Source organism: Rhineura floridana, chromosome 2 (genome assembly GCF_030035675.1).
Source record: "Rhineura floridana isolate rRhiFlo1 chromosome 2, rRhiFlo1.hap2, whole genome shotgun sequence".
NCBI classification, from domain to species: Eukaryota; Metazoa; Chordata; class Lepidosauria; order Squamata; family Rhineuridae; genus Rhineura; species Rhineura floridana.
In genome coordinates, this window is record NC_084481.1 from 40,710,968 (window position 1) to 40,736,808 (window position 25,841).

At 40.6% G+C, this 25,841-nt stretch overlaps 1 protein-coding gene across 3 annotated transcripts in view; it reads right to left on the reverse strand.

Annotated features, from left to right (window-relative positions):
* Positions 1–25,841, reverse strand: part of LOC133376376 (metaxin-2) — a 113,149-nt gene that overhangs the window by 29,096 nt on the left and 58,212 nt on the right. For 2 of the 3 annotated variants that reach the window (XM_061608393.1, XM_061608394.1), the window contains 2 exons: positions 7,314–7,361; positions 6,259–6,305 (listed from right to left, as the gene is read on the reverse strand). In XM_061608393.1, coding sequence (XP_061464377.1) covers positions 6,259–6,305; positions 7,314–7,361 — 95 coding nt within the window. Of the gene's footprint in view, positions 1–1,813; positions 1,930–6,258; positions 6,306–7,313; positions 7,362–25,841 lie in introns of those variants that run through there. The other variant, XM_061608395.1, reaches the window with a different exon arrangement.

Here is a 25,841-nt window from a genome sequence, read left to right on the forward strand (position 1 = left end):
CTGACTAACGATCATCAGTTTTTACATATTTGGTCTTTTTTATGTGCCACATAGTTTCTTACATATTAGAGTATCCTTTTAACAAAGAAAATTCAAACATTCCAAAGCAAACATAAACTCTGTTTTTTAACACTGCAAACAGTTTCATCAGTGTACATGCAGGCTTCCCCCCTTCCTGTTCCTAAAAAAAACAAATAAGGAACTAAGCATATTTTAAATAGTGCTGTTCAGCTCTAAGGACAACAGTTTGTCTTCTCAGACTATCTAACAAACCAGTTTCAAATTCCAGGTAGCACAATACTTACAGCTTAAGTACTGTATCAACTTTGCATCAGTCCTCTATGGCTGTTGTTATGTGCCTCCAAGTCGACTACGACTTATGGCGACCCTATGAATCAGCGATCTCCAAGAGCATCTGTCATGAACCACCCTGTTCAGGTCTTGTAAGTTCAGGTCTGTGGCTTCCTTTATGGAATCAATCCATCCCTTGTTTGGCCTTCCTCTTTTTCTACTTCCTTCTGTTTTTCCCAGTATTATTGTCTTTTCTAGTGAATCATGGCTTCTCATTATGTGTCCAAAGTATAACCTCAGTTTCATCATTTTAGCTTCTAGTGATAGTTCTGGTTTAATCTGTTCTAACACCCAATTATTTGTCTTTTTTGCAGTCCATGGTATGTGCAAACCTCTCCTCCAGCACCACATTTCAAATGAGTTGATTTTTCTCTTATCTGCTTTTTTCACTGTCCCATTTTCACATCCATACATAGAGATTGGGAATACCATGGTCTGAATGATCCTGACTTTGGTGTTCAGTGATACATCTTTTCATTTGAGGACCTTTCCTAGCTCTCTCACAGCTGCCCTCCCCAGTCCTAGCCGTCTTCTGATTTCTTGACTATTGTATCCATTTTGGTTAATGACTGTGCCAAGGTATTGATAATCCTTGACAAGTTTAATGTCCTCATTGTCAACTGTAAAGTTACATATTTTTCACTTCAGCTCAGATTGCACATAATACTAAATCAAACCATCACTTAGCATGATGTGGACTCCCAGAGAGGAGATTGCACCCACCTCACTTCTCCTCCAGTCCTGCTGCTGCTGCACTCCTGTAAGCTAAGCCATGGTTTGGCTTAGCTTCTCATCCAAACCCAGGCTCATTGTTTGTATCACTCCAGACAAACCATGAGCTGTAAACCATAGAACAGATCTTGATTACAGCTCATTGTTTGTCTGGAGTGAGACAAACTACAGTCCAGATTTGGACAACACACTAAGCCAAAGCATGCCTTAGCTCATAGCAACAGGACCTGAGGTGAAGAAAACAGCCGTGATAGCCTTTCCAGAGGCCCACACACTTCCTCATTCATGCTACACTGTGGTTTGGATTAGCTTTATGTATGAACCAGGTCTTTGTCTGCTAAGAATGTTCACATTAAATTCTGTAATGTCTTACATATTTACTGTTTAGAATTTTGTTGAGAACAAATATTTAATTGTTTTATTCTTACCAAGAACATTATCTTGGTATTGATTCCACAAAGAGAGCAGCCTTTCCCAATCTTTGGTTCCCCAGATGTTGCTGGACTACAGTTGCCATAATCCCTGACCACTGGCCATGCTGGCTGGGGCTGATGGGATTTGCAGTCCAGCAACATCTGGAGACCCAAAGGTTGGGAAAGGCTGGAATAGAGGAAATATTTCTCAAACATTCCAGGAAAATTCTTGCTCCAGCTATGCCCTCTCCATCCCCACTTTGTTCCACCTTTATTTTTGTACGGACGTGCACACACACACACACACAAATTCTTACTGCACAGCTCTGTGATGTTTCCCCTTTGGATAGTGACTCATTCCTGCTATTGCCCATGCTTTGCCACTTAGTTAAGGGGTTCCCAAATTGTGGTCCACAGATCACCAGATTTGTGGCTAAAGACAAGAGACAGCACATCCATCATATTAAATATTCATATTGGCTTCTGATTGTATTTTTATTGTGTCTTTTATTTCTTATCTTGCGTTTTATTGTATTACAACTTGTATTCTATTTTACTGTATTATAATTTAAATTCTATGGAATTCAAATGCTAATGCAATAAATATATAAGAAAAAAGCAATAAAAACACAATTAAAAATCATACAGTGCTGTGAAAAAGTATTTGCCCCCTGTCTGATTTTCTGCATTGTTGCATATCTTTGGCACTGAATGTTGTCAGATCTTGAACCAAACCTAATATTAGAGAAAATATTTAATTGTTTTATTCTTACCAAGAACATTCTTTTGGCATTGATTCCACGAAGAGAGCAGCCTTTCCCAATCAACACAACATTTTCCTAATGAACAAACACAACATTTTGATACTTATTTCATTTATTTATTAAAGAAAGTTAGGCAACACCCAATGCCTCTGTGTGAAAAAGTAATTGTCCCTCTATGAACTCAACCCAATGAAAGCGATTATTAGGGCCAGGTGTTTGAATACTGTACCTTGGTAAACAATCATGCCTGATTTGGCCCAGCCCTGCCCAATATAAATCTGACTTGCTTTGGCCCTTGTCTTCAGATTGAAGTGCCAGCACACAGGTTCCGAAGCCGCATCATGCCGCGATCAGAAGAAATTGCTGAACACCTCCGGAAAATAGTTGTTGATGCAGTCTGGAAAGGGTTACAAAGCCATTTTTGGGGCTCCACTGACCACAGTCAGAGCCATAGTGACCAAATGGAGAAGGTTTGGGACAGTAGTGAATCTTCCTAGGAGTGGCCTCCTGCCAAAATCCCTCCAAGAGCAAGGCGTAAAACCATCCAGGAAGTCACGAAGCACCCCAGAACAACACCCAGGGATCTGCAGGCCTCTCTCACCTCAGCCAAGGTCAGTATTCATGACTCCACCATTAGAAAGACACTGTGCAAATACGGGATTCATGGCAGAGTAGCAAAGAGGAACCCACTGCACATTAAGAAGAACATGAATGCTCGTCTAGTTTACCAAAAAGCACCTGGATGATCCTCAAGAGTTCTGGAACAATGTTCTATGGACAGATGAGTCAAAGATGGAACTTTTGGGGCGACATGGGCCCCGTTATGTCTGGTGAAAAACAAACACTGCATTCCACATGAAGAACCTCATACCAACAGTCAAGCATGGTGGTGGCAGTCATGGTTTGGGGATGCTTTGCTGCATCAGGACCCGGACAACTTGCCATCACTGAAGGAACCATGAATTCTGCTTCAGAGAATTCTACAGGCGAATATCAGGCTATCTGTCCAGCGCAGCTGGGTCACGCAGCAAGACAATGACCCGAAACACACAAGCAAGTCTACATCAGAATGGTTGGGGAACAAGAAATTTAAAGTTTTAGAATGGCCTAGTCAAAGTCCAGACCTAAACCCCATTGAGATGTTGTGGCAGGACCTGAAAGGAGCAATTTATGCTCGAAAAACCACAAATGTCACTGAGTTAAAGCAGTTCTGCATGGAAGAGCGGGCCAAAATTCCACCATAGCGCTATAAGAGACTGATCAGGAACTACAGGAAGCATTTGGTTGTACTCATTGCTGCTAAAGGTGGCGTAACCAGGTTTTGAGTCTAAGAGGGCAATTGCTTTTTCACACGGGGCACTGGGTGTTGCTTAACTTTCTTTAATAAATAAATGCAATAAGTACCCAAATATTGTGTTGTTTGTTCACTCAGGATCCCTTTTCCCTAATATTAGGTTTGGTTCAAGATCTGACAACATTCAGTACCAAAAATATGCAACAATGCAGAAAATCAGACAGGGGGCAAATACTTTTTCACAGCATTGCATAGCATCTAGCACAGAGCATTACAATTGCTACAAAAATCATTAAGTGGTCCGCCAAGACATAGCAACATAGGAAGCTGCCTTACACTGAATCAGGCAATTGGTCCATCTAGCTCAGTACTGTCTATACTGACTGGCAGCAGCTCTCCAGGTTATCAGGCAGAGAACTCTCTCAGCCCTGCCTGGAGATACCACTGAACTACAGCCCTTCTTCCAAATGTTCCCCCCAAAACCCTCAACAATGTTCAAGTGGTCAATGGGGAAAAAGGTGGGAACCACTGACTTAATATACCAAATGACGTCCTTCTGCCTACAAGTGTGTTGATATTTTTCAGTCTGCAACCTAAAAAGCATCAACAGGGAAGCCTGCATTTTATTGGCAGTTCTATGCCAAATATCTTGTAAGTGGTAGTAATACCTAAAAGATGCATCCTGACCAAAAACAATCTCTTATAAGAGCAATCATATGGAAGTGAGGTAGAGCTATACTTCAAATCCCAAATGGGTATGTAATGGCCTAAGACCACACAAAAGCAACCACAACATTGTTTTCATGTGGATTGACATGGTAAAACTTAACAACATACGCACGGTGAATTAAGAAGCAATGCGGTAAAAAGACTTTTTGTGGCCATGGTGAAATTCACACATACTGAGGCAGTCTCCTGACTAGATCAATCGGAGAGAGAAAAATTTCATAAAACACATAATGAAATATATTACAAAAATACTGCATGAGACCAAAGTTAGACAGAACGTCAGGAACAAGTAATGATCTTTTAAACACATCAGCACAATGGCTGCATTTGGATAGCTGTATCTCAGCATATTAAGCTTAATCATGAACAAGACTTTTGCCTACACATGCAGCCCCTTCTTCATTCCTCCCTTTGCTGCAAACTACAGTTAAACCAGGAAGCCTCTAATTAACCATAGTTTCCTGGTTCATCCAAGAAGAGAAACTATAGTTACCAGTTTTAGGTTAGGATAAGAGGCTTCCTCGATTAATTGTGACTCACACAAGCTCAGTTTATTAAGATGAGGTATGATTGCCCAAATTGGCTCAGTATTACATTTAAAACCACGTGCTTAAGTTCCTTAATGCTAGGAATGCTAGTTACTCACACAGATAATGGTAAGAGAGACTTCTCCCAACCTTTTCAATTGATGCTTATGGACCAACTGGGCATTCTAGTCAAATTTAATTGTTGTGAATATGGCACCAGAAGCTTCTTTTTCTTCCATATTGAGGGTGCAATTTTGTATATGTTGAATAAGAAATAACATCTGCTGTGACTGCACTAGCATAAACTTGGAGGGTCACCTGTAAAATATGTTGTTGTTGGACTGCCTTCAAGTTGATTCCGACTTATGGGCGACCCTATGAATAGGGTTTTCATGGTAAGGGGTATTCAGAGGGGGTTTGCCATTGCCTCCCTCTGAGGCTAAGAGGCAGTGACTGGCCCAAGGTCACCCAGTGAGCTTCATGGCTGTGTGGGGATTCGAACCCTGGTCTCCCAGGTCGTAGTCCAACACCTTAACCACTACACCACACTGGCTCTCTTTGTAAAATATAGTGGACGATAAATAAACTTTGAATTAACATCAGTAGAAAGCCTACACACAAGGAAGGAGTATATGTGTATGTATATATACTGCTGTGCTCATAGAGTTCTTGAAGTCAGAGCTTGCACCGTATCAAGGGCAATATAGCCATTTGCTACCTTGTGTCCTGCTGCTTCTCTTTAAACAAGAGCATTTTGTTGTGGATTATTAAAAGTCACTGACAAAGCCGAAAGTGCAGAAAGTGGCCCCATTTGGATGACATGGTAAGCTATAAATCATGACTTACCATTAAAGAGAGGCTTCCTAGTGCATGCTGCGCAATCACCCCATTTCCCCCCCCCCCCATGCAAGGGGGAGCAACAAGCCACAAGCCATGGCTTTCTATGATGTCCAAACCAGCAATTGTGATCCATTTCTTTCCAAACAAACCACAATCTCAACCAAGGTTTGTTCTTGGCTTCCTGATTATAGTTTGTTCAGAGAGGAACAAACCACAAGCATTGGTTCGGCCATCACGATACAGCAAAGCTTGTAGTCTGTTGATCGCACTCATGCTAAAGAAGGAGCACAGTGGGGGCAATTCAGCAGCATGGGCTAGCAAACTTCTTTCAAGGCATGCCATGGTTTGTGGTGTACCATGCTGTCTGAACACAGCCAGAGTGTGATAACTATTTTGTTTCACATTTTTGTTGAGTCACTGGAGAGAAAATATCAGAACAAGAAAATTGTCAGTGTAAGCCCAACTAGAATGCAATACAATACAATGGTGCAAAACTCTATTTCACTTCATCTCAACAGGACATGCATTGATGAATTTTACCTGGATGGGGCCAGGTCTTCTAGGATACATAAACATTTGCCAAGTAGGAAAGTAGGATTATGCTTTACCTGAACAGCAAGACAGGCTGCATTGTCGGAAAGCAAAATTTGTTCCTCTGTAAAACAAATAAATAAAGTGCAGGACAATTATTATAAATAATGGCTCTTTCCCCAATGGATAATTGCAAATCATTTGGGGCACAAAAATAAATGGTGTACAAGCAGGAGGAGATAAACTGATTTAACATGAATCACATGCCCCATTACATTAATGTAGTTTTATAAAGCCTGCAATCTGAAGTCTCAGAAATATTTCTTTTAGATCTGCCTGGCAATTTATCGTATTGTCCCAAAATTTCTAACAACAAAAGTGTGTGTCTTGGGCTTTTTCTTTCTTTTCTTTTAAATAAATAAAAGGGCAATTATTCATTTCCTAATAGAAATAAAACCAACAACTTCATAATTCTTCTTGCTAAAAAGTAAAAGCATTCAGAAATCTATAAAGAAAAAAACCCAGCTTGCAGTTCATATTGCACACTGCGATGTCTAGGTCTGTCACACAAAAGAAAGATGACAAGTACACAGCAATAAAAATCCCATGCTTAGAAGACTAGGGCTGCTACCTATTAGTCTTCATTACTTTGCAGTCTTCTGACAACTGTAGCAGGCTGCTGAGCCCCAAATGGGGGCCATAATGTGATCTGATGATATATGAAGAGCTTCTAAAGGGAGCCTGAACCATCCTAGCCTATACATTTTCACAGTTCCTTTTACCGAGAGCCCACTTTACCACAAGACTTCAAAAATCTGCTGCCTCAGCTATTGGCGCAGTAAATCTGCCAACTGGGCCTGCAAACCACATCATTTTACACTGCCTACGGCAGCCTATATAATGAGTCAATAATAAACCAAGGACCTTATAGGCCATGAATAGCTGGTTTATATTGGCAGATACAAGTTTAGCAAAAACCTATGACCGGACAACCACCGCAAAGGATTCTCTTTTTAACAAGGTTTCCCCCACCACCCATCCACCCACCCCTTCACACCCGCCACGCTCCAGTTAATTACACTGCTGCATATTTAATGAAGGCACTGTTAACTGCAGAAAATAAAGTACTCACCTTTCAGTGGCTGATACAATGCAGCGTTCTGAGGCCAAGGTTCTGCAGCTGCAGAAGGAAACGAAACAAAACAAATTGATTCATTCAGAATTTAAAGAAGCCAAAATGAGCGTTAGACATTGGGTTTTTTACACTGGAACTCTCTTTGTTCAGATCTATAAAGTGCTCCCCGTCAGCCTCAACTTTATAAACTACTTCACAAATCATCAATTGATTGCCTCATGCCACAATATATCTTAACAGATGAGGAAGCAAGATCTGCCCGCTTCATAAGCATGCTCCAACATGACAACCACAGCATATCTATTATATAACATGTGTCAAATCTCACATCTACCAAACAGAGTATGTTACTGTTATGGTTTATTTAAATACTGCCGTTTGGCCCAAAGGCCCCCAAAGCAATGAACGGCATATTCATACAAAAGAAAGATACAACAAAACTGCATTAAATACAATACAGATACAACAAAAGTACATTTTGCAGCATGCATTGCATCCTCTAGGAGCCAGCCCGCAGAGATAAGTCAGACGGTCTGGAGGTCACCAACTTCCATTGTGGGAGAAACCTCTGGAGAATTCAAGGACCCACTGTGACCAACTGGCTACACATTTTGAGGATAATCATTCAATTTTGGAGTGACCTTAACTGTGCAGTTGTTGACGTCCCAGATGAGGTATCCAATGCCAGACTTTGTTATGGGACTGGTTTCAGCTTATGCCGTCAGTTGATGTGGGCAAGGTGCTAGTGACTATACACCCAACCATGTCCTCTCTTGACCCTTGTCCCTCTTGGCTTATTAAATCTATCAGACAGTGTTTGGCTAGTTGAGTCCAGAGCATGATTAACGTTTCATTGCATGAGGAGGTAGGGCCTGCTGCTTTGAATGAAGCAGTGGTGCGACCACTCCTAAAGAAACTACCGCCAAACCCACAGTTCAGGAACCCAATTTAGATCCATTCCAATTTCAGTTCAGGCCTGGCCAAGGGACTGAGTCAGACTTAGCTGCCCTGATGGATGACCTTTACAAACAGCAGGACAAAGTGAGTGTGACCTTGTTCCTGCATCTTGATCTCACCACAGCTTTCAATCCCATTGACCTGGACTGTTTCCATGGAATGGGAATTAGGGACACTATGTTACAATGGTTCTAGTCCTACCCACAGGACTGAGTCCAGAAAGTAGTATTGACAGGGTGCTTTCTATTCCCCTGGCAGTTGTGCTGTGGGGTGTCTCAGGGAGCTATTCTATCTCTAATGCTATTTAATATCTACAGGTATATGAAGCTGCTAGGAGCAGTCATTAGAACCTTTTGGGGAAGGTGCCATCAGTATACTGATGACACTCAGCTCTAGTTCTCCATAATATCTGAATCAGGAGAGCCTGTGCAGGCCTTGGACCAGTGCCTGCATGGATGAGGGAAAATAAGCTGAGTTGGAATCCTGTCAAGACGGAGACACTGTGGGCAAGTGGTTCCTGTTTCTGAAAAATTGGTCAACTGCCTGCCCTTGACAGGGTTGCACCTGCCCTGAAGGAGCAGGTCCACAGTCTGGGGGTGCTTCTGGATCTAACTTTGCCACTAGAGGCCCAGGTAGCCTCAATGGCTAGAAGTGCCTTTTATCAGTTGTGCCTGGTACAACAGTCACAACCATTCCTGGACTGGGCATTGGTGACTTCAAGATTCAATTACTGCAATGCAGTCTATGTGGGGCTTCCTTTCCGCTTGATCTGGAAACTGTAGTTAGTGCAGAATGCTGCAGCACAGTTGCTGACAAGAGTGAGACCCTGCCAGCATATAACACTTCTCAAAGATCTGCACAGGTTGCTGATTTGTTACTGGGCCAGTTCAAGGTGTTACTATTGGTATATAAAGCCCTTAACAGCTTGGGACCAGTTTACTTGCAGGACAGCCTTACCCCGTATGTGACCACTTGACCATTTCGATCTGTGGAACTGGCACAGTTGCCACATAATACTTGTTCCCCACTTGTAAGAGATTGATCTTTTAGTGTGTCAGCACCTACACCTTGGAACTCCTTGCCTAGTGACATTAGGCAGGTGTCTTCGATGTACTGTTTCTGGTGCCTGTTTAATATTTTTGTTTAGGCAAGCCCATCCAGACAGGCAGATGTTGATGGGTTTTAATCTCTTTTCAGTGTAATATTAATCTTAATTAACTTTTAAAGATTTTAATTACTTGTTTTTAATTATTCTTTATGGAAAATCTTCATATTTTTTGTAACCATTCAGAGGTTTTATTACAATCAAGCAGTATATACATTTTGTTAAATAAAATACATAAACAAATCAAAACAATATAAAACAGAAACATCACAAAATGTCCACCAAGCACACAGATATTATTTTTATTTATTTATTAGATTTATATCACACCCTTCCTTCCTGTAGGAGCCCAGGGCGGTAGATATGCATTTGTAAGTTGGATTCATCTCTCACCAGACAGAGTTCCCCAGCATTCCACCTTCCACTTAGAAGCCAGGTTAACTCACATCCTTCCCCCACCCCCACCTCCAGCCAGGTTGTTCCAGTGCCTCACTAGGAGCAAGTCCATCCACCACCAATTACTTATGAGAAGTGCCCTCGACACACCCCTTTATTTCTCAGCTCTAGCTTACTTTCTGTAGACATGCCACAATGCAGTGTTTTTCATCTTGTCCTCTCACACAATGTCATATACTTCAAGCGCATTGAATGAAGTATCCTGCTAAGAAGCTCACATTCAGTTGGATGTACAGGAGGGAGGGAGCAAAAGCAGCCAGCAGTTTTAATATATATATTAAATTATAGGGGTAGCTGCTCACACTACACGTGTACTTAATACATTTGAGAGACTAATGTTTGAAGCATATCATAACTCCCAAGAAATTGGTATCCAGAATCTATAAAATTCTGATAGAAAAGACACTGGTACCAATATAATGTGGGACTCTGAACTAGGACTGACAACCGCAGAGGAACAATGGGTAGCAATGTGGTCAAAGAGACCTTTATGTTCTATGTCAGCGCAAATCCATGGAAATGTCCTGAAAATTATACATAAATGTTATCTTCTTCCTGTGAAACTTTCTAAGATTATAAAAATTATTAAACCAGACAGCTGGAGATCTTGTGGTGATCTTGGGACTTATTTCCACATGTGGTGGCAGTGCCCAAGACTACAGAGTTAGGCTTTAAATATGTCACCAGCTTTAGCCTTACTGAACTTATTTGAAGGTGCTAATCACAGTATCTTGTTCTTTTAGTGGTGGTGTACCTAGAAATAGCACACAAATGGCACACATTGGAGGGTCTTTTCCTGAACTCACGGTATGGTCGAGTTTGGACTTCTGCTCTAGCTGAAAAATTAACTTGTCAAGTTTGAAAAACACAAGGACACACAAAAACAGACAAATTTTCTGTCACTTTGTATCATTTTATTCAATTCATCGGAACAGAGGCAACAACAACCAACCATGCATGGTGACATGTGGAGACACACATTTGGACATTGATTTACATCCCAGATGATTTTCAGATGTAACATGTTCATTCCCAGCAATGTTCTTACACTTGCAGTTACCTGTAATGTCTTTTATGTTTTGGTTTATTCGATTTATATCCAATCCTTCCTCACAAAGGAGCCTTAAGGGAACCCCTTCTGCACTGAACTGTCTGCCAAGGACCCCTCTGTGTCTGGGGCAGGCCCCCTGTACATTGCAGAGAATTCTGGGGAATATGCTATAGAACTGTGTATTTGTTTGTGTGGAACAGTGGCTGGGTCTGTTGGGCTTCACCATCTCCCATGCCTACCTGCAGCTGTATATTGCAGGAGATCAGTAGGAATGAGCAAGATGTCTTTCAACAGGAGTGTGTCCACCACTGAAGATCTTCTCACTGGCTCTGAAGGACCACCGCAAGGTTCCCCAATGCAGTTTGAAAACTACTGCAATTAGTTCATTAACAATGGCTATTCTGCAACACACTGATCAAGTTGCTACCTTCCCCAAATATGAACTAAGGTTGCAATCCTACTCACACTTACCTAGGAGTAAGCCCTGTTGAACTCAATTGCTTTACTTCTTTCTGAGTAGACATGCATAGGAATGCAGATATTCAATTTATGCATTACAGTCACCTCCCAGACCCTGTAATATCAGCTCTCAGAAGTTTATGTTTTCTCCAGTGTTCAGCTGTACTTATCTGGCTACTGTTAAACAAAGAGATCTGTAGGTTTTACAATTCACTTTGAATACCAAACTGAGTGAGATCTCACATCCAAATGTATCTTTTAGACTTTTTAAAATAAAAAATAAGGTTACCAATGTGCAGAATGTCTATTTTCAAGCTAACTAGGCCTGATATACAGCCGACTCACTGAGCCTAGCTTTTGTACATCTTGAATGCATTTGCCTCTTGATATTATTTATTATTTCTTAAGCACTTTAAATGAAAAAACCCTGCCTTACAGGCTTACAATCTAAAGAAATGGGAAAATAAAAAAGAAGGAAGTGAATATGGAAAGGCAGGGGAGAAAGAGAATCACTGAGGGCCAAATTAAACATGACTTAAATGTTTTATCTTTGCATCTAACTTGCAAGGTTGTTTTTTTTTTAAGCAAATTGTATCAGTGGGGGGAGCTGATAATTTATGAGATCAGAGTAGGGGTGGTGGTGGAATGTAACCATTTCCTTTCCTACTGCAAATAGTTTCAGAAGAATGCTAACAGGGAGATGCCAGCAGAGGAAAATGGTAACATCCCTCCCACTCACCCCCTCCCAACTGATGCAATTTGCATTTTTGTAAAAATTTTATTAAAAATTCATTTTAAAATACCCTGCAAGTTACATGCAAAGATGCATTTAAAGCATATCTAGTTTGGCCCCAAGTTAAAATCTCAATGAATTAGAGAAGGCCTGGGAAGCTAAGTATGTGTCAATGGTTCTGAAAAGGTTGGAGGACTATATGGATACTTGAAGGTAAAGTGCTCCAAAGATAAGATGCTACCAAAGAAAAACAGATGGAAGCGTGAACTAACAGACAGAATCTTTAGGTGTAACCAAGGGGTTGGTATCAGAAGAATGAAAAGCTTTTGGACAAGGATCAAGTTAAAACAGGAGCAATAAAGGATAAGTATTTAAAAGTAAAAAGTTTTAAATAAATATGATAAGGGAAAGGGAAGCCAATGCAAAAAGAAAAGGAGAGAGAAACATGGTGTCATTTACTAGCAGGAATAAGGAGCCAAGCTACAGGAGTAGCGGGTAGATATCAGTAGTTTTAGACGGGACAAAGAAAGACCAACAAGAGCACTGCCGAAAAATAAAACAAGGCCTAGATAAAATAAAAGATCAAGCCTAGATAAAATTAAAGAACAAACAGGTTACTGCAGAACAGAACATATTTTAGAAGTGCTAATATAACTGATAATGGCATGGCTTAGAAAGGGATGAATCGGGGCAGGGGGGTGTCAAAAATCACACTCAGATTTCAAATAAAACATTATAAAGTGTCAAAGAAACGGAAGGAACTGAAGAAGATGCTGAAGGAGGATGTATCTAGCTGCGAAGAAGTGCACTTTTTCCAGAAGGTGCCAAATTATTCTTAACAAGCTCTCATTCCAAGTCTTTGGGGTGAAGCAGGAGGTGCGATAAAAAAAAAAACCCTGGGAAGCCCAGTGGGAAAAGAAACCTCCTTTCTGAACTCTGTTGGAACCTAGAGACCAGTCACCAAGCCCAATGCCTGGATTTTTGCACTACTGAACTGAAACATGTGTCACACTTGTTGGGAAGAGCACACTGCCACAACATGGCTGCTTTCATGCTACATCCCTGTAACAACGAGAACATGCTCTCTATCTCTTCATGAACAGTCTGTGACAAAGAGAGGATGGGAGGGGAGTAATGTTTTAAGAACATATGTAAATGTGAAAGTGGAAGTAAAGTTTAAAAAAAGGTTTTACTGTAGCGACAAGTTGTCCTAAAAGCTAAACAGACATGGAGCCATTCATAAAGATAGGATTCATGTGAAATATAGCACAAGATGGCTTAAACATCTGAAGTTGTGGGGACTGGGGGGGGAGGGGAAAGATGGGGGATGATACCTTGTGATTGGAGAAAAAAACCTTTTCACAATCCACTGTGAAAAACAGAAAGATATAGCATTTCTTTGCTATGCCATGTACCATTATTAAAAGGAGGGAAACAAAGGAGTAAGAATTTTCCTTGCTCTTCAGAATCTGTGTTTGCCAATTCACTATGCACCATGTGAATAAATATCTCTGATAGGGTTTCCATATTGCCTGCTCAGCTGGGTTTAACTCGAATTCTAGCCATGCTACCCAGTGCCCTCTTAGCCCATCAGGTGGCCCAGATTCCCAGCTTTCATTTAAAAAAAAAAAAGCAAGTGTCTAGAGCAGCCTTTCCCAACCAGTGTGCCTCCAGATGTTGTTGGACCACAACTCCCATCAGCCTCAGCCAGCATTGCTAATGGTCAGGAAAGATGGGAATTGTGGTCCAACAACATCTGGAGGCATACTGGTTGGGCAAGGCTGGTCTATATAGTCTAGCCCTTGTAGATCCAGATATACAAGGCAAAATTGTGAAGGCAGATTTCTGCCCAATCATTTTGTGAGAAATCAGCCTACTCCCGTTTTCTATTGTTCTTAGTCAATGAGGGACACCACAGCTGTCCTGGAAAAATCCAAGAATTTTAGTCTGCCTGGCTGCTGCATATGCAGATTCTAGGCAAACTGCACTCAATCACTTGATCAACATGTGCAGCTCCACCTCTTATCCACAGACTTTCTGGTTGAGTCAGCAAGGACAAGCAGCCTTCATCTCAATTGCTTCTGTGTCTCGGGGTATATGTCTTAAGTGATGAATGCAATGGGAGGGTCTGCCTGCCATCATGGAGGATGCAATAAAGGGGTTTGAATCCACCAAATGCTCCCTCCCCTGAACAAATACAAGATTTAAAAGCAAACCTCTCTGTAGAAAAGGCTGAGATATTTGTATTTGCATTTTTTGGCCACGCCCTCACCCTGTTAATTGCTGCTTATTCCCAAGTAAAGTGGCATTGGAATGCAGCCACTCACCCTGTTGCCGGCAGGACCTCTGTTCAGCAATTCAGACAAGGCTAAAAAGTATTTTTAATAAATATCCTTCCTCAATGACTGGCAGGCATCTCCCCACCAAAGATGACCCTGCCCTGTCTAATGCTAGCACAGCTTGCAAGGTCTCTAGAATTCACTGCATTAAAAAAAAAGAGGTGCCAGCACTCAAGTCTCCATCAGGTTCCAGCCTTTATCATAGAAGGCTGTGTTTTCCCTCTCCGTGATCTGGTGTGTGAGAATCAATGTACTAAAGACACTTATCACATGCTCAGACACTACTCTCTTTAGATAAGATGATTGACTGAACTGATAATATTGAAATCTTGATTTCTATCTGCTTTACAAGTTGTTGTGGTGTGTTCATTTCCTAATTGGAACCTCTCAGTCATAATATTGCTTTTAATTGATGCTTTGCTGCCTTTTTGTTTTATGCTGGATTTTTATACTGCTGCATTTACTTGTTTTATGTTTGTTTCTATTTTGTGTTTTTATTACCTTGCCTGATAATTTTTATTATGTTTGTAAGCTGACCTGAGCTCTGTTTTTAACAGTGGAAGGCAGGATATAAATCCTGTTAATAAAAAAATATTCCATAGTGTTGGAAACTAGAGTTTAGGCATTTAAGGCTGAAAATTTAAGGGTTTTTTAAAGAAAATCCTCATATCCCCAGTTTTGGTGGTAATTACTAGGCACAAAACCAACACAACTAGACAATGCAACCTTTAATATGCTTAATTTGCATAATTAGCAATCCAAATCACTGAACAACTGATCAGCAGTAGTGATATGCTAGCATTGCCAGCCACAGTAGCCTTGCAGCACGTGGTTAAAAGGAATGGTGGCCTTAACATTGGAATTGCACACAGACCTAATTTGTCCACGATACGGTACAACTTAGCTGCCTTGGATAACACTTGGTGTAGAAAGGCAGAATACAAATCATTTTCATAAATAAATGATTTGTTCAACATAATCACCACAACCAATGCTTTTACTACAGTGTGAAACATTACTCTACACGATCCTGAAACCAGAATGCCAACAAAACCACTTGTAATTTTATGTACCTTCCCAATACACTAACCTGCCTTTTCAGAAAAGTTGGGTGAAACTGTAAAGCATCTAATATTGTAAATACAGCCTGACAAAGGTCACTACCTTTATTGCAAAATACATTCACACACATCTGTATCTATATGCCTGGGGGGGAAACCAATCATATCCAAGTGTCATAACCAAAACTTTTTTCCCACTACATTTATTACTTTAACACTAAAGCTTGCACTTGGAGAAATACATTCTGGAGATGGAAATGTATTCTTAATTCTTTACAGTGGAAAAAAGCAACACAAATGTAGACAACACCACAAATAGAAGTCTATAAAAACTTCAATTTTATCAAATTGGGGGGAAAATAGGTTTTAGAAGTTTGTTTTAAATAAGTATAGTCAATAATAATATTTAAAATTCCTCTGTCCCCTGAAAAGGTCATCTGGAGAAGGGTTGTGAGACTCTCCTGAACAGCATGGGAAAGGTAAATCAGTGGAAATTTTCCCCTTCCCTCTACTGGATCCCGATTTCCTCCAAGAACTTCTGTTTGTGGAATGGCCAATCTGAATTCAAAAGAAGGATGTAATCATCCTGGGTCACAAGGGGCCGTACACTTGTTACTTTTTTGGGAGCAGGATCCCAGCCAGGTCCCTATATATGAGCCAATCAGCATGAAAAAGGAGCATAGCCACTGCGAAGAGTCTTTATCCTTTCATGCTGATTTGAGCCAATCAGAGTGAAAGAGGTGAGCCAGCCACTGAGAAGACTCTTCTCAGTAGCTAACACACAGCCTCCCCTTTCATGCCAATTGGCTTCTGGGACATCTGTTGTAGTAGGGTGTGGATTTCCAAGATGACAGAGAGCAAGGGAGATGAGAGAAAATGGAAAAATTGGTGTGGCTCTGAGGGGGTATGGTATGACTATCATGAAGGGACCCTGTACTTCTGAATTTGCCACTACACTGCTGATTCAACATATAGATATGAATATAGCTGAGTTATCAGTCTATAAAGCTGAAAAATTATTAATGCTTTCTGAAGTTTTTCATGACCAGTTTTTGGGGCTGGCCTCTGTGGATCAGGATAAAACTGGAAAAAGATGGGAGACATTTCAGTGAATTCCATGAAATTTTATTCTGTTCTGCTTGGAGGGGAATTGCTATTGTTGCCCGTTCTGAGCTATTGAAATGGGGGGCTGGCTATAAACTTAAATATATGTAATCAATTCACATTAAAGAAGGAAAGCTCACTAGTATTACTTTGGCTTTTAGGCAATAACCCCAAATTAATATAATCAAGAAAAACTGTGACGGGATGGGAGGTGTCTTAACAAGAGAGAAAAAATAAATACACAACATTTTTAATATACAGCATGACTCTTGCCTTGTGAACAACAGGTGAAGGTATAATTTGTAGACTAATAGGCACTAATATTACACGCTACTGAAGTTCTGTCATATTTCCAATCCATCAAGTTGATTAATGCTATAATAAGTCCGCACAAACTTATCATTTGTCTAATAATGAAGTCAAACCAAGTTTATCCTTCGGCAACTGGATTCTTTTGGTCTTTAGCTGTTATTTGCCCATCTCACCTAAGTCACACTAATATAAAGATGGGGGAAATGGTGAAAACACAGCGTGTTGGCTGATGACTCAGAAACAAAAACTGATTTTTAGTTTAAAGAATAAAGCATCAGGGATCACTTGCAATTATATCATTATGCCCTCTCCACTTCTTCAAGTAATGAGAAGTTTCAGGGGTAGTGCTGATGCAGATTCCTTTGGAAGGAGAGATCACTGGAGACTTCAGCCATTTTGTAGTTTTGGGGTTATTTACAAATATAAAGACTGAGCATAGGTGGAAGCAAACAGCACAGCAGTCCTGCAAGCAACAAATCCACAGTTCCACATCAGATCTCCACAGAGACACCCGAGCACCCACCTATGCTTCACATCCTTCAGCAAGCTCTCTTTCCTGTTTCCAACCACAAATATATTGTCCTCAGATACACACACCTATCCCAAGCATAATACTTTCCTCTTCTGCCCACGCAGAGTTTGATCTATGACCATCCTAGTTAGTGAATGTCAGTCTCCAGAGAAAGAGAGTCCTTCACTAACTGGAGATATTAATGCCTCATTTAGAGAGGAAAGAGTGTTAGATGGACTAATCTGTATTTAGGATGGTAACAGACCTAGGAATCCATCTCCAGTCTCTCCCCCTTTGATCCACCTCCAAATGCACTTCGATGGGGAATGGCCATAGTTTGGTGGTACAGCATCTGCCTTGCATGCAGTAGGTTCCAGGTTCAATCCCTGGCATCTCTATGTAGGGCTGGGAAAGATTCCCTGCCTAAAAGCCTGGAGAACTGCTGCCACTGAGTGTAAACAATACTGAGTTAGATAGACCAATAATCTGACTTAGTATAAGGCACCTTCCTATGTTGCTATGATATTACCGTCATAGGCTTTTACTAGCCTATGGTACTGAGCTGCACTTGTGTCCTTAGAATACATTATTTTTAAAAGCTAAATAGAAGAAATGGCATCAGATTAATCCAGATGAAATATTTCCGCAGATTTACGCTGCAATTTGAAGTATGTTTAAAAAGGTAAAGGTGTCCCCGCACTCGTAGTGAGAGTCGTTTCCGACTCTTAGGGTGACTGACGTCTCGCGACATTTACTAGGCAGACCATATATATGGGGTGGGATTGCCAGTTCCATCCCCGGCCTTTCTTTACTCCCAAGCATATGCCGGGTACTCATTTTACCGACCACAGATGGATGGAAGGCTGAGTGGACCTCAACCCGTTTTACCGGAGATTCGACTTCCTCCTTTTGTTGGAATCGAACTCCGGCCGTGAGCAGAGCTTCGGCTGCGTTACCGCCACTAACCACTCTGCGCCACAGAGGATCTGAAGTATGCTTACTAGGGAGTAAATCCTACAGGTTTCAATAGGACTTGCTCCTGATTAAATATGCTTTAGGATCATGCTGATGGATAACACTAAACATGAGGTTTAAGAGCTGAATAACAGGACTGGGGAAGATTCGAGAAACTGCTCTAATGGTTCCACTCATTCTGTAAAGGAGATGCTACTGGGCAATGGCCGACTGTTTATCAAGATATTGCCTGTGAGACGTCCACGAGTTTAGAGTCACAAAGGAACAAATTTGCAACTTCAGTATCCTTACTATGGAAATCCTTTTTTTAATTATCACTCCTCTCTCTCATATATATATATTCATTTTTGCAGCCTGTGCTCTTTGAACACAGTGCTTCAACTCATAACCAATGTGAGAGTAGGCGTAAAAAGGTATGGTGGATAGAGAAGCCAATCACAAATCATTTCCTTTGTTAGTAAAAAAAAATTGCTGTTTGCCTTTGATGAACACATGCACCTCTTACCAGTGGCAATTCAGGATCCATTATACAAAGCTTCTGTAATAATGCACCTGGCTTGACCTGACTTTTCCTGGTTCATTTCAGTGGAACAGAGTTAGTCTTGCTCACCATGATGCATCCTGAAAAACAGTCCCTCTGATCCACATCTTTTTGGGAATCCTCCCAAATATCAGACTCCCTGGTTCCAGCGATAGGTGACAGACAAGAGATAAGTTACCTGCTCCTTTGAGGATGTATCTCCTTCAAACAAAGAGGTGTAAATTTAATTAAATGTGTGACATCCATTGAAATATTAAAAAGACTGCCTGTTTTTCCAGAGGAAAGAAAGAAATTTTTAGCTCTCACAAGAAAACGGCAAAAGATAATTCATTCATCCATTCATCCAGGACAGCAGTTCCCCCAAAAAATCCCATTTCAAAGGAATCCTCCTCCTGGTTCATACTAGATCCAATGGGATCTCAAACCCGTTTAAGGCATAGTTCTGAACAGGTTTAGTGGTATGCTTTGTTCCAACAAACCTCTTCAACCTTTGGTCTCAAACTCCACTAGGATCACAAGGCCAGGTGTGAGTCCTATTGCCTGCTTCCCTAATAAGGCAAAACTCTCTACCCTGACTTGGTGATTCCTCCAGGCTACAAGAAAGGTACCAGCCCACATTTTCCCTCTTTGTGTCTCTCCCCCCTTCTCTAGTGTGAATCCATGTAGATGTTCTGGGTAGATAAGGATTCTCAATAGGATTAGGTGTGTGAATGTCAATGTACCAGTTTCCGCCTGCATATCACACAGTTGTAACTCTGTAGGATACAATTCTATGCTCTCTGTTCTATTTTTCATGTTATGATATCCTTTTGGTGCAATTTTTGGTGTGAATTCTTTATTGGGGAGCAGGAGGGTGAAAGAAGGCACTAATTTTAAGTCAAGCACAGACTCCAGCCCAAAATCTAATTCCTTCTCACATAGTATGTTGGAGGTTTGACTGCGGGGCAGACACGCATTTAGACCTGGGCATATCACATAACACTACAATGAATATAGGTAACAAGCCCATGGCAGATTTCAGCCTTGCGTTTATTTGCAATAACAAGTAATAAACCTAAAGTTAAAAAAGCTAAGAAAAAAGACTGCTGCCCACCACCAACACCCAAGTATGCACAGGCAGAGATATCCCATTCTACAAATAATGCCTCCTTTGGTTACTTTTAATATGTAAAATTAAGCAGAGTGCAAGTCATAAGCCAATAGGCCAAAGAACCCTACGTTTTTTAAATAAAAAGTATCCAGGACATCAATTGACCCGACTCTCTGTAATTATATAAAACAAGTACTCACTAAGTTTACTCACTCAAACATAGACCAGAACGGAACCAACGACCTATCACTGTTTCCAAAGTTTCACTTCTAGCTAACATCTTTCAAAAGGACATTCTTTGTTAATTCCAGTTAAAGCATTTTCTTAATACCAAGGAAAACTCTAACACAGGGGTGGGGAACCTGTGGTCCTCCAAGTGTTTCCTTGACTACAACTCCCATCATCCCTGGCCATTGGCCATGCTGACTGGGGCTGATGGAAGTTGGAGTCCAACAACAACCAGGAGGGCCACAGATTCAGCAAGAGATTTTTTAAAAATGGAACTGTTTCCTAGAGAGGCAAACCTAACACTTGTTTGCTATCCTTTAAAAATAGAAAAGTTAATTTTAAACCATACTTCTAGTGGCTCACAAACACATAAAAATGCTGATAATTTTAAACTAGCCTTTATAGCTTCAAAAAGCTTGCAGTCAGTTTGGAACTATAGTTAAAAGAACTCTCTTCCATTAGTAGCAATCAATAAAGAATGCACAAATACATCCCTTCATGAATTAGCTGCCTCATCACCGTCATCCAACATAAATACCTATATGAATGCACAATCAATTTCAAAATGTACTCAGACTCTCACCAGAAAGGATCAAGAAAATAAGTTCACTGAGCTAGAGATTCAATGGCTCTTTAAAAAAAACTAGCTAAAAAGAACATCTTATTTTGAAAAAGAAAAATATTCCTGAGTTCAGAAGTACGTGAACACATCTATCATCTTTCCTCACAGTAACTAAGACTGCAATCCTATACACAGTTAGAGAAATTCCCATTGAACTTTACTTCTGCGTAATTACTGAGTACTGTACAGTAAATCGGTTACAAACTCAATGACAAATTCTAGTTAAAATCCATCATTTGGATCCAAAGGTGTCCTTCCACCTGTGAAAGGAATCTTACACAAAACAGTTTTCACTCAACAAAATCCAAAAATGTTTTTCTGCTTGCAGTGCATGATACAGACACCGACTTATTGTAGCAGTGCTTCAAACATCTTCAAACAGTAGCAGCAGCAATTTCCCTTCTGCTCATAGCTCTTTGCATGCAACACCATACCCAAAACTCTTTGGGAATAATGGTGGAAGAAAAATATGTGACTGGATCCAGAGTTTACCTTCTGTAGATTGATAAGCTTCTTTCATTTGTGGGAGGCTTTTGATCCAGTGGAGGGATCAAGCTGGCAGACAGGGACAATGCAACTTTTACAGGTTCCCCCCCTTCCCCTGCAACCCACAGCACCCCCAAACTGCTCAACTCTCTGTGGCACTGGGGGCTGCAGGGGGAGGTGGAAACCAGCAAAAAGTCATGTCCCCCCTTTCACTGAAAGGAACATCCCCATAAAAGAACTCCACTTTGGAGATGCTCTCACAGAATTCTGGATCCAACCCATGGCTTTTTTTTTTTAAGTAACAAGTTGGATCCAAGTTCCTACCAGCAGAAGGGGAGCAGGATATTATCATCAATTCTGCCTTCCCCTGTAACCCCCTCAAAAGCTGCTCCTTAGGGTTGAGAGATCCTCTGGAACACTGGGCAGGGGGACAGAGGGAAGAAGGAAACAGATGAATAGAATGCAAGCGGACCCAAGCCTATGAGTTCATCACTATTTAAGGAACAGATCCTAGAGGACTGTTCTTCAACCTTAGGTCCCCAGATATTGGTGGACTACAACTCCCATCATCCCCAAACATCATGGTCAATGGTCAGGGATGAAGGGAATTGTAGTCCATCAACATCTGGGGACCCAAGGTTGAAGAATAGTGTCCTAGAGCAGCCTTTCCCAACCAGTGTGCCTCCAGATGTTGTTGGACCACAATTCCCATCTTTCCTGACCATTGGCAATGCTGGCTGAGGCTGATGGGAGTTGTAGTCCAACAACATCTGGAGGCACACTGGTTGGGAAAGGCTGTCCTAGAGGGTTGGAGCTGAAGAATGGCTTCCCAGAAATTTGGGGAATGGATTCTAAGGTGACAAGAACTGTTTCCCCATCCAGAGCAGGTGATAGTATCCATGTTCACAAACAGTGGATCGTTTCCAGGAACATCTGTGAGGGTTTACATCATGGAGCTCAGAAAAAGCCTGTCATGGCTACAGTCCAAAAGAATAGGTAGCACAGAAGCAAATTAACTGCAGAGAGGAAAAATGCATTGTGGATTCCAGGCTTTGTCCAACATCATGAATAGAATCTTTAACAAACACTTGTCTAGATAGAATGTAATCCATCCTCTGAGACTACAGCAGGGATGGGGAACCTGTGATCCTCAAGACATAGCTGGAATCCCATCAGCCCAAGCCAGCCTGGCCAGTGGCCAGAAGCTATAACCCAGCAACATCTAGGGCCACAGGTTCCTCATCCCTAGTCTATACTAGAGATTGTTTTTAAATTGTTTTTATATAGTTTTAAATTTTAAAATTGTGTTTTAAATTGTTTTTAAAATATGTGTTTTAAATTGTATATTTGTTTTAATTTTTTTGATTGCTGTAAACCACCCAGAGAGCTTCGGCTATGGGGCGGTATACAAGTGCAATAAATAAATAAAATAATCCCTAGTCTATACAAATCTTCTGCTGTAAAGAATATTTGGTACTGGCTGCTATTTGAGAGAGGACAGCCCACTCTATCTGCTTAGCTCGGACTAGCCACTAAGAAGATGGAATGGGCTGTCCTCTCTTAAATAGCAGCCAGTACTAAACATTCTTCACATGTTTAGCTGCTGTCCCAGAACTGTAATCTATTAGCAGCCATTCCACCGGCAGTAGCAGAGAGAGCAGGGTTAGACAACATGGCCCATTCCATCATCTCAATTAGGGCCAATAGTTATTTGGCTCCTTCTTTCTAAGAACCATCTCTCTCAAGAGCTGTTCCACCTGGTCACTAAACATTTGTAAGAGATTTGTGGCACCTTAAAAAACTAACAAACCATGAAATTAAATTGTTATTCTTCACAGTGCCACAAGACTGTATGTAATGTTTGAGACACCTGTCTGATGCAGCTACCCCTATGGAAGTTAAAACATTTATTTAACTATGATGAATTAGTGTCTGAATTTGCTTGTTTACATGTTCCCTCCCTATCCCTTTCTTCTTTTATATTGTGTCTGTTAGATTATAAGCCTATGGCAGGGGCTCTTAACCTGTGGTCCATGGACGGACTTCAAGAGTCCATGAAGCAGGCGCAAACACACACACCCAATTGCAATGCAATAAAATAAATGGCCAAGGATGATGCAATACAATAAAATGGCCAAGGATTATGGGGGTTATAGTTTGGCAACATCCAGCAGGCCAAAGGTTCCACACACCTATAGACACTTACCTTGGGGTAAGCCCAATCAACTCAGTGAGGCTTACTTCTGAGTAGGAATTAATGGGATTGCATTGTAAGCAGACTAGAAAGAAACTTCCACCAAAGGAAGAGTATTTACTGGAGCATACACTACAGAGGCACTCTCAAATTCTGGGCATAGCTTGCGACATACACTTATCGAAAAGATTTGCAACCACTGTTCAAGGTAGGCAGCCTCTACTGTATCTGAAGAATAGATTTATCACTGAAAACCCATGTCAGTCATGGAGAAGTTATATACATTTGAAAATTGGAAATAAAGGGCAATACTCAACCAGTATGTTGCGCTAGTGCAAGCGTTAACGGTAGCGCAATGGGATTTCCCCCCTCCTTCCCCTGCACCATCCCCAAATCTGCTCTAAAGGGTTAAGGGAAAACCCAAAACAGGTTTAGGGGGTGTGCAGGGGGAGAAGAGGGGGAGATTGTTCCATCAATACAAGGATTTGTCCTTGCGCAATGGAACAATCTGCTTAGCACTACGTTGAATACAGTCCACAGTTTATATACAAGCTACCTCAAAATGTTTTCAACGTATCTATGTATATGAGGGATTGCCTTTTATATCCAATTTTCCCCCACAACACTTTGGACACAGACATTTTGCAACATGCCAATTTAATATTTTTTAGTTTAACATATACACATTTGTTATCCTGTCTGCTTTGTTAGTTGGAGCCCTATTGGAGAGATATAGGTTTTTGTCTACAAAAGCACTTTGTGTGGCATTCTACATATTTATTGTGAGTACAATCATGGTTCAACCTCATACATCAACATTCATGCAAGAGTCTTATTTTTAAACACCTCTATGATGTCTGGTGAATGTCTGGCAAATACAAAGGATCAACCAGCAAGTGGTGAGTGTCTGCTTTTTGTGGTTTTTCAAAGTCATTTCTCCCAGAATAAAATCAGAAGGGGCATCTCTTAACTCTAGTACACAAATATGTCTCCTCCTCACGTTCCCCCACCCAGCCAGCAACTACAGAAAAAAGAACCACCTCATTTTCTTTTTCATTCACAAAGAGTAAATGAGTTCTCAGGAAAATTCTTCGTTGCCTCCACTAATCTATCACATTTGCAACAGTTTTTCTGACCGAATATTATCAGGTGATATTTAAGAAAAGTTGATGCTGTAAGAAATATTAAAGCCTGATATCATCTGAAAACCAAGATGTTAACCTTCCAGGTGATATGGAAAAATCATATTCTTATTCTGCGAGTTCATTTGTGATTCATATATTACTAATCTTTATAAATCCTTACACATGTCTATGGGAGAAGAGGTTGCATTGAATGTCTCCCTAAAACAAATTTCAGCACTGCCTTGTGCGACAACCAGTTTGAAATAAAGTCATATTATTACCATTTATATAACGTTTCAGAGAAAATATATCACTCCCCTGGTGTGAAAAGCAGTGTTGTGCTGATCTACAGCACAGCTAAAAACAGTAAGATTTTGCAGAACAAAGTGCAAGCAAATGATTTCTTCATTACCCAGTCAACATCATCACAAAAAGCCTCTTAACGCTTCATAAATGATTTGGTCATCATTTTATATTTAATCATTAGTGCATTAGAGCAACAGACTCTGCTCAGCATGTTCAAACAAATGCAACTTTCCAAGTGGAAGGGGCAACATTTTAGAAAATTAACATTCTCTGTACTGCTAAAGTAGAGCCGATGAACAAGCATGAAAAGCAAAGCTATTAAATCTAGCAGAGACTGTACACTCTTACTCCAGAGAGGAGGGGAGGCCATTTTTTTTTTTTTAAAAAATGTCAACATCTACACAGAAGTCATGACCCACTTTTGGGCCAAGAAAAAGTTCCTAATACATTTCAAAAAATTAAAATATAATCATCCTAGAGCAGTTTAAGTGTACGTGCAGAGATCAATGTTTTATAGCTGTTATATCACCACAGCAGTTACAGTTAATTGGAACTGCATTACAAAGTGATTGTTTTCATGAAAAGGACCTTCTATTACTAGCCAATCAAATTTCATTTTTATTACCGATATAAAAACATTCTCAATTATGACTGCACTACCATGCATACAGAATAAGGAACCTGGAACTACAGAAAACAGAGGAATAGAGAATAAATCCATTATTGTTTTAAGAGGTACTAATTCAGATGCTCATTTATTTCTACTTTTGAATGGCATTTGTGTGAACAACACTAACCACCCTATGGGTAAGAGTGATGGGTTAGGATTAACTTCATTTAGTGCAACAGATATGAAGGAGTACTAAATACC